This window comes from Chaetura pelagica, unplaced genomic scaffold (genome assembly GCF_000747805.2).
Source record: "Chaetura pelagica isolate M959 unplaced genomic scaffold, ChaPel_1.0 scaffold103, whole genome shotgun sequence".
Lineage (NCBI taxonomy): Eukaryota > Metazoa > Chordata > Aves > Apodiformes > Apodidae > Chaetura > Chaetura pelagica.
The window spans coordinates 1,352,444-1,366,564 of record NW_009953004.1 but is presented as its reverse complement, the minus strand read 5'-3'; the positions used below and the strand labels follow the sequence as shown (position 1 = coordinate 1,366,564).

General features: G+C 38.1%; 1 protein-coding gene across 1 annotated transcript in view; it reads left to right on the top strand.

The window, feature by feature from the left end:
• Nucleotides 1–14,121, top strand: part of LOC104387815 (connector enhancer of kinase suppressor of ras 2-like) — a 192,501-nt gene that overhangs the window by 69,319 nt on the left and 109,061 nt on the right. The window contains 1 exon segment of the mRNA XM_009996606.1: nucleotides 7,689–7,852. Within this exon segment, the coding sequence (XP_009994908.1) occupies nucleotides 7,689–7,852 (164 nt within the window).

Genomic DNA, 14,121 nt, shown 5'->3' with positions numbered 1-14,121 from the left:
TCAGCAGGTGAAAGTGAAAGCAAAGGAAAGACTATCAGCTGTGGCTTTCTTATGGTGTAACTTGATAAGTGTGTGTGTTGGCAGTGGCACCAGCTTAAGCATCTGCTTTTTCAACCACTGGTGTATTCCCCCTCATCTGTGCCAGTTAAAAATAGCTGGTTAACAAAGAGGAGGGAAACGAGCACAGTGCAGTTTCTGATCCAGTGCACTACATGGCCACGCAGTCATAGGAAGCACAAGGAGCAGGGGGGCTGCTCTGAGTTAGAACCAGCACTCCTGCCAGAAGAGATTCTCGTCAAACGCTGCCTTGAAAAAGTAAAGCCCTGTATTACAGGAGTCCAGTGCAGGAAACAGAGAGAAGTACTTGTCCAAAGAATTTCTCTTTTAAAACAAACACAAGGAGGCAGATTCAGGGTCCAGGTGTTCCCTGCTTAGGCACACTGGAAAGTGGGAGCACAGAATCAAAGAAATGGGAGGTATGGATGTGCTGGCTTGTGGAAGCTTAGTAACTCTTCCAGGTCATTCTTCAGCCATGCTGCTTCACAAAGGACTGGTGGCTGTGGCTATATCCTTATCAAGGAGAAAATTAATGAGGCTAAGGAAAGACTTAAAATTTTATTAGCACTGGGAGCCAACAAAGACACCTCTCTGTGTTACCACTTTTATGGGAAATTAATCAGTGCCACACCTTGAGGTGAAGATTGTTGTGCAGGGTGACAGCAGGGAGCATGCTCTTGGGTCTGAGAATGTGACACGTTCTCTGAGGGTGATGCTTTTCTTCCAGAAACATCTTTAAGGTCAGGTGCAGTTCCAATAAGCTTCTTGAAAGTTTAATTTATTACTTCTGCAGTAATACCACAGCTCAACACCACCTGTCACTTGCTGAGGAACCAGTTGCAATGTCTTCACTTCCTCTTATTCAGTCACAAGTAATGGGGGCAAAAGTGCCTTAAGTCATTTACTTCATTTAAGCAAATGTCAGTTTAAGGGTGATGGCATATCATTACATCAAATTTTATAAGTGCAGCCATTTATTCATTTGTTATTATATTGCTTGACACATCCTCTTATGAAACCTTATTGCTTGCTGTGAACTCTTAAAATATTAAAAATAATTTCAGAGCAGCTTTTTTTTTCTTTTTTCTTGGTAATGCTGCTAAAAAGAGCTTGTAGTTCTAGATACTGAGATGATAGGAAATCCTGTTGCCTTGGCTGTGGTAAAAATAAAAATAAAAACTAAATAGCATTGCAGTCATGCTGTAGTATTCCCATATGGAGTAGAATTTCCTCTCAGGCATACACTCTTGGTGAAGTGGCTGTGATGTTTGGCTTATTCACAGAGGATGACACTTCAGAGGAGGGGAAAAAAGGATATTCATATGCTTATGTTATGGATTTATTAAATTCTTGAGTATCATGTTCCTTTTACGAAAACGTTTTTGTGACTGAGGAGACCTGTCACTGTAAGTGAAACTCTGACCTGCTCTGGGGAGAGAAAAGGAACCAAGGTTGGAAGTTTCCATCTCCCTCCAGCTTGTGTTCTCATAGCTCTGCTTCCCTGCTGGTACAGAGAAATAATTCATGCTTAGAAAAGACAAGAATAGGGACAGTGTGGAAGGAGAAAAAAAATGTGACATCTAGAAATGGAAGCTGGCAGTAAATGAAGGGAGTTGAAGATGTGCAGGATTTTGCTTAGAGAAAAACTGAGATTGTTGTGATAAGAATTAGGAGGGTGAGGAGATACTTGGAACGGGGACTGCTGAGCCAGTGACATTGGCTGGTGTGTGGGATGTAGCTGAGGGATGAGGATGGGAGGGACCTGCTTGTGGACCTGCACAGACTCAGTGAGAGGTCTGAGGCATGTGGAAGAGTCTAGGTCCAGTAAATTTCAACCCACTTCAAAGCCTGGGATGGAAGTCAGTTTTTTTGGTGTCAGTCAGTGTCTGGGAAACATTCATTCAAAGCACTCATCCTGTTCTACTTCTCGCTCATGCAGATGATGGATTTGTAAATTCAAGCAGCAGAAATCTGCCTGTATTTGCATCTGAAAAATCCATCTGTATCTGTGTGAATGGTAGAGTGACACAGAGGAAACTCTTTTGGGAAGCAACATTTAAACACATTATACTTGCACAGTCAAGCATTTGAAGGTCAGATAATGCCAGAATGGAAGGATTATTTTTTTCAGAATAATCTTAATTCTTTCTTTTTTGTTTGTGCATTCATGCTGCAACTTCCAATTTTAAGGGTAGATTTTGTAAGAAATCTTGTAATCAGGCTGCTATATCATTACAGATCAGGTTTGTAATGAGACTTGCTAGTTTTTAGATAGACTCCAGGCTTAAGGAGAGTTTAGGTCTGAAATGCCCCAACCTTTGTGTTTTCAAACACATTCCCCTTGTCTCTCTCTGAATTGTAGGGGTATTAAGATCTTTTACTCCAGGCCCTCTAAACAGGTTTGGGGTTTTTTTTCCTCCAAAAAGGCTTAAGAACAAGTAGCTGATATTTGACAGTCAGCTTAGTATGAACATGGTTCTGAGGATTATGCCTTTTCTTTATTTGGACTGAATAATTCTTAAGAAGCTTTTAATGTCATTGATAAAAAAAACCCCAAAACAATCCATCTGATGGCTTTCATTGTTACAAGTTATATAAGAATTGGGAAAGATCTGCTGTGCCTAAGCCCTGTGTAATAAATCAAAGGGGTTTTTGATCAAGAATGCCCATGAATTGATGTGGATATTCCATAAAATTCCATTTAGGAAAAGGCATCCATTCTCTACCTGCTGCTTTTCCAGATTTTTCTAGCTAGTGGCTAAATACTACTGTATAGGGAAACACTATTTTGTTGTTTAGTTTGGGTTTTTGTTAGTTTGTTTTTGTGTGTGTGTTTTAGTTATTGTTTAGGTTGTTTTGTTTTTTAAAAAGCCCAACCTCCAGCTTTTTTCTTTCTGTAACAACTACTGCTTGGACTGAGACTGTTGCTGCTGTTAAACACTGTCTATATTGAAACAGATCTGGATATGTACACTGAAGGTTGTGACAGCAGCAGAAGTTCCTACTGCTTTCCCCAGTTAATTAGATAATTTATTTTTTCCAGTAATGAATAGCTGATTTTCTGGCTTTGTGTGTCACTGCCTAGGATGAGAAGCCCCTTTCTTGGTGCAGTCCTGTTTATCTGGAAGGTTATTTTGCTTGTAAACTTCAGCAGTTTTTTTTAAACAACGTGGTTTTTTTTTCTTAATGTTCCAAACCAACTTCAGCAGTCTTCCCTCTATGCCTTTTTCCACACAGTTTCTGGTTGTCTTTTACCTTTTCTCTTCTCTTCCTTGCAGAGTTTCTGTCCTTTTTTTCCCTTTTCTTTCTTTCCGTTTTTTCTTGTCAGGCAGAGGTAGTTTCAGTGCAATCAGTGTTCTTTTGAATTGTTAGGTGACTTTTCTTGTCAGGCAGAGGTAGTTTCAGTGCAGTGTTCTTTTGAATTGTTAGGTGATCCTGGTGGATCACGACTCAGCTCACCCTCCTGGGATGTGTGTACTGGTGCTGGCATGTTCCTGTTGTGCCCTGGAGCCACGATGTACAAGATTTCTGCCCTCACAAACCTGCCCAGTCACCACTGGCCTTTCTCTCCACTGAAGGACACAGCAGCTTTAGTGCATTTCCTCCAGCATTGAGCACAACAACATTTGAAAATTAATTTTGTCCCCATTTCACATTGATTTATTGATTTTATTTTTTCCCCACAGGTCACCATTCTGCAACAACAGAATGATTGTTGCATTGCTTGTGTTACTCAAACAAGCTAGATTAATAGGAATATTAATTTGCTCTTGGCAGACCAAGGTGTAATCCTGGACAAACTGAGAACTTTCTGTTGACTTTCAGGTTTTTTTCTTTAGACCCAGATTCCCCAGCCTCTTGTATCTAAACTCTAAATCTTGGGCAATTGTGATTTTTAGTATTCTGCATGTGCTTTTTATTTTTAAAATTATTTTCATGAGGAAAGATGTTAAATACTTTCTTAGATCCTTAATCAAAGTGGTTTTGACTTCTTTGCCAAACTGGCTAGAGGTGGATTCTGAGACTTCTTTGTGTCAGGGTTAAACTGCAGAAGTCAGGAGTAGTCAATGAATTTCTACTGAAGTGTTTTCATTCTCTTTCACCCTAAAAGCAGAATGAGCAATGTTGCATTTTTTGGAACAGAGTGTATCACTTTGTATACCCTCTTCTGTCATAAGGATCACCTCGTGAGAGCAGTGATGGTTGTGACAAGCTGAACTGGCAAGGACCTTTCCTGCCTGCCCTCCTCATAACCCCTCCATTTCACAGCCAGTGTTCTGTTGCTCCAGCCAGCTGCTGCAGATTTTCCTCTGGGAATAATGATGTAGTATGAACAAAACCATCATTGGGGCAGGAATTTCTGGGATAGATTACAAAGCCAGCATAGTTTACAATAAGTTAAAAAACCCCACTGAGGTATCTGAAAAAGGAGAAGAGAGCAAATGTAACTTAGGGAGGGATTTGTGAAAAATTGGAAATGACAGACTTTTTGACTTAAAAATTACTTTCCTTTTGTGATGGATCACAGTTGACAGAGTTATTGCCACCACATTTCTCCCCTGTGAGACCTGCCCTGTCCACATCATTTGACTTCCCACAGAGAGAGCAACAACCTGTGTTTTTCCTCCATTTAGTTTTATAGGCATTTTTTCAATGTCCCTGTCTAATGCCAGAGAGAAAGGGACAGATCTTTATGTAACATGCAACTATGTTTGTGCTTTTAATGTAAGACAGACCTGATGTTTGTTGACATCAATGGAAAGGTTCATTTTAATCTCAATGGGTCTTATTGCCCACAATATGTAGCAGCTCTTTCATAACATTCGCTCTGCGTTAATGCTTAAATCTGATTTTTGCCAGCTCTACAGAGAATTTCTTATCATGTTGGTTTGCTTTGCCATTTTAATGATTCTTTTTTTTCTTAATTATGCAGTTCATAAAATACACATTTTTAAGCTAAATGGCTTTTCTTTTCCTGTTCTTTCTCCTTATCTTTTTTTCTGCCTCCTTTCTTCTTCAGGTTTCCTTGATTTAGGCAATTTACTATAAGACTTATCTCCAAAATCATACTTTGCAATAAACATATCAGAGATGCTTGTTTTCCTCTACTCTTCCAACACAGATAAAATGTTTTCCTAGTCCATGTGGCTGGAATAAGGCAGTTCTCATGCATGTTAGGTCTCAGATTTACAAGAACCCTTTTCCTTGAATTAATTTATTGCACCATGAAGGATATATTGGTTAGTTACCAGCTGTGCCCAAAAAAAGGTAGAATGTGTAGAAACAGAGCTGCAGCCTCTGTCTCTTTTGCCTGACACTGCAACTTGGGAATAGAGGTTTAATTTTATTTTTTGCATATCAACCAGATGATGCCCCTTACTTCTATGTAGTTCTGAATCTTAGCTAATTTAAGTCTTATCTGTAAACAGAAATGATATTGAGAAAATTACATTAAGAGCACTAATGAGGCCTAAGTGGCTTTGGTGAGTCAAAATTATCCCATTCTGTGTTCTTCCTAATTGTATCTTTGCTACTTTCATGCTACGAACAATTATTGCTATGTTAAAAAAAAACAAAACAACAAAAAAAGCCAAAAAATCTGCTGATAGCTAAATTCTGGCTTTGTGACACCTCACACTTAGCAGACACAAAGTTTGACACTGTAAGAGGAGGAACATCAGAGCAGCTCCTGGACAGACAGACAAGCAAGAGAGCAAGGGACAAATTTATCTTGGTGTGTGTTAGATGCTGTTGTGCTACGAGCCAGCCTGGACCTTCAGTGATACATTCCTGTATTCTCTTGTCAACTGCCACACTGTTTGCACCATTAAGTGAATGTTTTCTAAAGATGCCCTGGGGAGCTATTACAGAGCAGTATGAATAATACAAATTTCATATTTTGCTCTTCTGTCACATATTCTCTCTGGCACAAAGGCACGTTTAATACATCTGACTACACAGTTTTCATAGGATGTCACATTCATTGGACATTTTCTAACTCTGGATACTGTGAATATTTATTTGTGGGCACTGATACTACATTTTTAAATTCATATGCTTAATTTTTGTCCAAAATAATTCAACTTCTGGTGTCAGTTTCAGTGACTTTTTCTGGTGAGTTTCAGGCAAACATTCACTCAAAATAAATCTGGAACTGGGTTTTGGAATTTGAGATTGTTTCTAAGAATTGTTCTTGAGCAAGAAGGGAACAGAAATGTGAATTTTGAATGTTCAATAATTAATGCAGAACTTGGAGTGATGGGTTTTCAACCAATCTAAGCAAAAATATAAAATTAATCATTAAATCATTTAAAACCACAAGCAGATGCAGAGAAACAGGATCCTGTTTGCAGGCCTCCCCAGAACAGAGGAAAGGCTTAGGTATTAGTTTCAAACAGGCTGCTGATTTGAGTTTAAATACCAAGCTAATCAAACTACCTCATAGTTATGAATAACAACACAAAAAATATGGAATTTTTAATGATTAATCAAGTTTTGTATGGGATTTATGTACAAGTGACTACAGAGCTGTTCACATTACTTGTTAAATGATAAATGAGGATGATAAGATAATTTAGGACTTAGTTTACAGATGAAATAGTTGTGTAAATTTGGAAGATAAGTTAATTGAAGGAAACTGCAATATATCTCCCTGTATTTATGGAACAGAAAACAAATACATTGCTTTGTTTTATTCAGTTCTTATGCCTTCACAGTCTCGGTGTCTCAGCCGAATTATTTTGGCTTAATTGAGACTTAATGTGCTTATATACAGTGTGGCAGATAAAAGGTGTCAGATCTCCCTTCCTCAGACACTGTTTGAAAACCTGAGAATAGAAAAACATGGACAATATTGATTATTTTTGCCTAGAAGGTAGTTCTTAGATTTCACATTTTCTGTCTTCAGTTTCTATAAGCTTTCACTTCCCTGGCAGGTGGTTTGGTTATTCTAACCAAGCCCTCTTATAACTTTTACAAATTCATCTCTGGACACTTTCAAATCCCAGCATTCAGTCAGGCTCAGGAGCTACATGCTAGTCATGTGCTTAGCTAATATTTTCTACTACAATTAAGTAGACTAATTTTATTTGGTTGAATTAAATCACTTAATATTATCTAAGAAAGTATACTTATAAATTGGGGAAACAATAGTAATTTGGTTTTCTAATATGTTTTTGGTGAACTTCCTTCAACCTCTTGTTTAACTCACTTAGTGTTCCTGTTAGAGGTTTATCTGCATGACTTGGAAGAGTCCTACAAGAGGAATACCAGGAAGAATTTTCTTCTAATCATAAGCAAAACTTCTATTTAGGTCTTCATGGCATTGTAAGAAAAAAGTTTTCTATCCTGTCACTCTGTACTACTTTGTCCTTTTCCCTGTTTCCATAATAAGTACCATAAAGGTTTAAAACTAGTATTTAAGTGTTTAAGGGAGTGGAAAATAATGTCAGTAATATAGATTTCTCCCTTTACTACTAAATGTTACATTGTGTAAGGTAAATCATAACTTTTTTGCACATTTTCTATAGATCCAACCAAGGAATCATACTTGTATTCCCCAGAAATGTCTGTATTTGTGAATTACAGAATTGTGATTGTCTCCCTTCTCTAAATATGCTTTTCTTTCATAGGCCTCGATGATTGTCTCCAACAATACATAAAAAATTTTGAAAGAGAAAAGATCAATGGTGAGCAGCTGCTACACATCACCCATCAAGAGCTGGAGGAACTGGGAGTCACTCGCATTGGCCACCAAGAACTGATTCTGGAAGCAGTTGATCTGCTGTGTGCATTGGTAAGTGATTTCTTGCCTCACTCAACTTCATAATCTGGGTTTATACATTTCCAAACCAAAGCTAGAAGAATGTAGATGCACTTTGCAGCTGTTTGTGTTTCACTTCATTAAAAGACAGACATATACAGGCTTCATTCAGCTGTAAAGAAACTATATAGGTCCATTTTATGATGGATTTATTGCTCTTCCTCTAACTTTCTTGATCTTGCATTCAAATCCTGTTGACTGTTGCTGCTGGCCTCCATATGGTTCTGTAATTACATGCCATATGCCCCTGTATTTCACTGACATTTGCCACACTATACTAAACCAAGTAGACCTGAGTGTTTTAACCATGCCAGCACACTAAAGGGTGGTACTAGGGAGCCAGAAGGTAATGCTAATTAGACTGGAAGATTGTTTAAAATGAGCTTTAAGACAAGATTGGAATAATAAAACTGACTTTAAATAAAATACAGACATGAGTCAGTTGAAAGGGTTTTAACAACTTGCAAGCATCCAAATTTGGAGGAACATTGCTGTTTTCATAGAACCAGTTATTCATTCAGTTAGCCTCTTAACAAAGTATTTGATCTCAGAAATTTTTGTTCTCTGTTGTTTGATTCCTACCAGCTACTGAAATGCAATTCATTCATTCAATTTTAAAGAAAAGTAACTCAGTGTAGCTGAACAGGATGTTGAAAATACAAAAAAAAAAAAAAAGAGACAATATTTAAATTATGTAGGTAAATTACATAAGACAGTGTCAATGTTTTAATTCTATACCAGGAGTTCTGTTTTGGCACAACCATGCTATCATGTGGGATTTTGATAAGATAAATTCTCTCCAGTAAGAAAATTGGTACGTAAGAGTAAAATAGAAAACGAGGAGGAAAAAATACACTTGATCTTAGAAAAAAACAGTATGAAGTACCTTTTGTGATGCCTGTGCTTCTTGTAAGCACTTCTAATTACAAAATGCACTTAAGAGTAGATTCTTAAGCTACATCACAGACTAAACAGGTTATATGTCAGATCAGAGGAATGTTTCTGGCCTTGCTGCAGCCATACATGTAAGCTGGTGCATCCTGCTTAACCCAACAAACTTTTGTGTTCTGTAAACATTTAAAATCAAACTGAAGAGTTTCCCTCTGAAGTTTTGCCTTCCACACGAAAGGAACAGAAATACTGCTCCATGTTACAGTATCTACAGAACAACACGGTGCTGTGCCGTGACACTGGCCAGAAGTAACAGACCCTGGAAGTCTCCTCTGGGAAAAGGCGGCACTTCAGTCAAGTGTGCCTATTAGAGGGACCCTTGCTGATTTTTTTTTTTATTATTAGTTTTTCTTTTTCAAACAAAGGAACTGTGCCTCTCAAATGCTGGCCCTGCTGCTGGTCAGGAGTGCAGCTCTGCTCTTGCTGTGCCTTCTCATGACCTTATTCTTTCTTTTAAAGCAGGATGGGGATTTTCCATCTCCTGGTATCATTTATTTAGTCTCCTGCCTTTAAGATCTTACCCTTGCTTTCTCACTCTGTCTCTAAGATGCCTTTTTATTTTTTTCACCCCTGCTTCTAAATGTTTATCTTCCTGCCCAACCCATGTGCTTTCTGCTGAGTGAGTCTGCTGCCTGCAGCTCTGCTCTTGGGGGTGTTCTCTTCCTTCTGACACTTCTGCCTTGCTGCTATGCACAACACATCCTTCAATTCTTGCAGCTTCTTACTGGGCCAGGATCACAAGTGAAAGTTTTACAAGACTAAGCAGAATATCAGTTTTCATCCTTCAATATTTTACAAAAATTTACACTTACTTAACCAGAAAGCATCATTAAGAGTTTCTCTTGATAATTTTAAATAATTACAGTATTTGAACAGTAGATCTAATGCTGATTTCTTAATAGTAGAAATATGCTTCTGAAATGTTACAATTATATACTTATTCTGTGCTAAATCTTGAAACATAAAATATTATATTAAAATCTTTAAACACTAAAATCTGACTCCTGGTTATGTGATGAGTGGAAATTGTCAATTGATTTTCATAACTGTGTAATGAATTTTTAGACTAGCTAGTCTGAAAAATATAACCAAAAACAGGAAAGGCCTTATTTTGGAAGTAATTTTAAAAAGAGGGGGGATAGGGGTCTCTGTGTTTTGCTTCTGCCACTGGACAAGAACAAACAGATAAACTATTGAATCGGTGTCTTAAGGAGCATGTAATTTTACCCCTGACTTCCTGAGTTACATAATAAGGAAATTTAATAGAGTTTATGGGCAGCTGGAGCACAGCCCCAGTCAGTGAGATGTCAATATATTCATGCACTCAGTGTGTGTTTGTATCCATGCACAGGATGTACAAAGTATATCTGTAGATTCATATGTCTGTATACTTTTCAGCACTTGTGAAAAAAATGGAGGGGAAACAATTCCAAAAAATCTGGTCCCCTATTCCACGTGTGGAGAGGTGGCAACATAAGGAGCAATAGTTTGTTCTCTCCATCTGTCCCTCCCTCAGCCTGCGCTCCCAGGCCCACCCTGGCAGAGCATCCAGAAGGCTCTGCACACTGTTCTTCCTGTCAGGATCAGGGGCAGCTGCATCCCTGGGTCTGTCAGTGTATGTCAGGACTGCTTTGCGCTCTGCAGATCATCCACTCACTGGGCCATGGCAGTCAGCATTGATTTTTATTTTTCCTCTACATGGATTTCTTAATTGATTTCAGTTTGGCAATTGGCAGTGTCCAAGTTCCATGACCTATTTCTTCCAGGCAGCATTAGCAGGATGTTCCACCCTATCTTAGCTAGCTGGGTTGTGTAACACTTGAAGCAGAACCATCTCCAATGTACTGTGGAAATCTCTCAGGTGAGCTCAGGCTCACTGATGCATCATGTATTCAGCTGCACTTTGGTCATGGGTTTAGCTGCAGAACAGCCTTGTTGCTTCAGGAAAAAAAAAGAGGAGTGTGACTGTCTCAACTCAAGCTCTTGGAGCACACTGGAAGTGCCAGTTGTGATGCCACATTTCCCATATGTGCTCCCAAAGGGCCTGGCCACCAGCCCTCTGGCTGTTGGTGGGGTGGGGAGAGGTTGGTTGGTGGGTCCCACATCAGAGAGCAGAGCCTCAGCCTCTGTCACAGCCATGCAGACCATGCACAGCACACACATCAGTCAGAGCTCACCATCATCACCATCATGAGGGCTCCAAGTGCAAGACAAAAACTAAAGGAGGCACTTTCTGACTTTTCTCTTTTCTGTCCTAAACCACCTATTAGCAAGACTCTGAAATGCAAATTATTAAAGGCTTGGAAGGTGTATTATTATGTCTTTGCCTTCAGTATTATTTTTATATCCACTTTTCACAAGTAAACATGACAAAAACCCCAACAACTGCTATTATGTCTTGGCTAATTGATTCAAACCATCATATTATTTCTGAATAAAATCAGAAGAGTTGCTATGAACATGTACAATCACAAGTAATAATTTTTGCTTTGAAAGAAGCTGAATTCAGAGCTTTCTTTAACTAGGCATTAAAATAAGAATACAATCTAGAGGAGTCTAGAAGAAGATGACCCTGCAGTAGGGAAGGAGGAGATCTAAGAAATATAAATAGGGAAAATTAATTTGATGCACCCGTGCATAGCAGAAGTGGCAACATGGTGATATAACAGGATATGTTTTTCCTTAAAAATTAACTGTTTAAAAATGTTAGGATAACCTGGTTTTTGAAAGGGTATAACTGAGGTGCAGAAGGTGGTGATATCTTTCTGTGTAGGAAATAAAGTACTGGCATTTTCTTGGGATCCCTCAGGTTGAATTAATGTGCTCTGAAGTGAAAAGTCATAGGTGAGTCTTACTTTCAGCTTTGATTCTTTAACCATTCTAGAAAGACATCTTTGAATAGTATCTTAATTATGAAGAATATTGGGAATGATGGCTGTGGGGAAAAAGTCCTATCTTCAACATCAAAGTCCTTTCTTACTAGTGTGGTCAGAAGCTGCTCTGCAATTATTTATCTGAAATGACCTAAATAATATTAATGGACTAAAAAGTACAGCCCATTTAGGTTTTTGGACTGTAATTTTATTAAAGCTGAAATACTAATCTGGATATGCATGGGAAGACTAGTTGTACAAAGGCTGACTCTGAAGAAGTAGTAGAGCCTGGGGAAAATAATTCTGTGATAGGCAGTAAAATATATTGGAAAGAGAAGAAGGGAGTATTTTTGAGGTCAACATGGGTTGCTGCTCAGATCTATGAAAGTAAATGTAATTTAATTAGGACAGTTTTGGAGTTAGTATATTGTTCAAGTCTGCACAAATTAAAATATAAACAGTCTAGTGGGGAGAGACTTTGATAATGAATGGAAGAAAAATGAATGTGAAATGAAAAGCGTGCTCAAATATAGATGGTATCAAAAGTAATTAAAACTACTGTTAATTCATAGGCATTCAGCTAGTGAAATTAGGCTCTGTGCTGTGTTAGCATTCGAGGAGAAATAAAGATGAGAAAATTTCTCTCTGCAGTTCCTGCAAAAGCTGGCAACCCAAGCAGGGTAAGTTTTCTGCTAGAAGGCAAAATGAAGTCACCTCTGGGTCAGCGTGTTGATAACGACTTGAATTTGCTTGAATATTTACTAGTTTGGGCTAAACAGTGTATAGGACACAGGTCCCAAACAAATAGATTGGGGGTTTTCCTTACATATTTCTTTATTAGGCACCTCTCTACCAAAATCACAACACTAATTTGTTGGTCAGATGGAAAGCAGTTTGCAGTAATTTATTTGGAAGTCTGCTGTGCTGAAGAGGAAGCAGCCAGTCTCTCAGAGCTGTCTCTCTAACCGTTGGGAAGGTTGTTCCTTCTCAATTAGTATTATTCATGTTTTGCTTAAATTAATCCTACTTTTAAATAGTCAGACCCACAATGATCTCTCTTTTGAGATACTTCTCATCTTTCATTTGCTGATAAGACTTCTTGGTTTGTCAATAGTGTGAGCATATTGGGAAGTATTTTTTCTTAATTCACCTGACGTGTAATCAAGTTTGATTTTTAACAAGTCATTGGGTATGTCAGATACATATTTCAGAGTTTATTCAAAGGTAATTATTGTAGACTAGAAACTTCATTTTTTACATATATTGATGCTTAAATAGGTGAAAATATATCTTCTTCCTTGGCAATGGAGTGCCATCTCTCTTAGTGAGATATGAAGAGATATTCCATCTTCTCAGCATAACAAGGAACCCCACACAAATTATTTTTGTCTGTACAAACAAATATGCATCCAGAGAGCTTTATTAATCTCAATTGGAAAAGAAGTTCAGCTTTTGGCAGTCCAGTGCTATTTATTACACTGTGCCAAGCCACTGAATTAATACTATTGAATGGGTTAATTAATTATTCTACATATTAGAAAGCATTAATCATATTATCCTTAGTCCAATGGGCTGCTCCATTCTCTTTTAGCCTTTCAAATAATGCCATTTGGGAAAATAGGCTATTTTAAGTATTGTTGTGGGGTTTTTTTCCTCATTTTAAAATCTTGTTGCCAATTCTTGCATTTAAAAAAAATCTTTTAGGATCAGTATATTGAAGGAAGATAATTAAGTTAGTACAAAGAATTCACAATAGCCTAGAGTATGTTTGTGCACAGGTATTAGACGTGTATGAATTATAGGTTGGTCTTGCTGGTAAAAAGGAAGAAATCCAAGGTCTTGCTAACCTGGGATGCTGGAAAAGGAGAACCTTGAATGTAATTGTGTTATTTGTGTTGTCTACCTGGTACAAAGGGAATTATCTCAGTGTGAAATGACCCTGTGTTCCCTTGCCAGATGTAAAGGCAGCTACCTGAGTTGATGTAAATAGAGAGCAAGGCAGAAGATAATTTTTCTTAATGTCTTCTCAGTTTTCTCTTCAAGGACCACTGCCTCCACACTAACTGTTCCAGAGTAGCATATGGCTTCCAAGATTTCCTGTTGTTTGCAAAGTAAAAATATTTTGGAATGCTGTAGCAGTACCACCAATGGTAGTGTGTAAGTGAAGTCAGTAAAATTTTCAGAGGTACCCAGGCACAGAATTGTTTTAAAGGAAATTTCGAACCCAAGTGACCTGTGAACTTGTGTTTTGTGGGTTAAGTTGCACAAGAAACTTAGGCTTGAGCTCTTGAAAACTTCATCCTCTGTGAATTTGTCATTCTTGTGCAGCAGCTGTGCCAGCAGTCAGGGCTACAGAACAGGATGCTGTCCACATCTCCCAGTGTGCATGTGATCTGTTGTCATAATGTGTACAGAGCA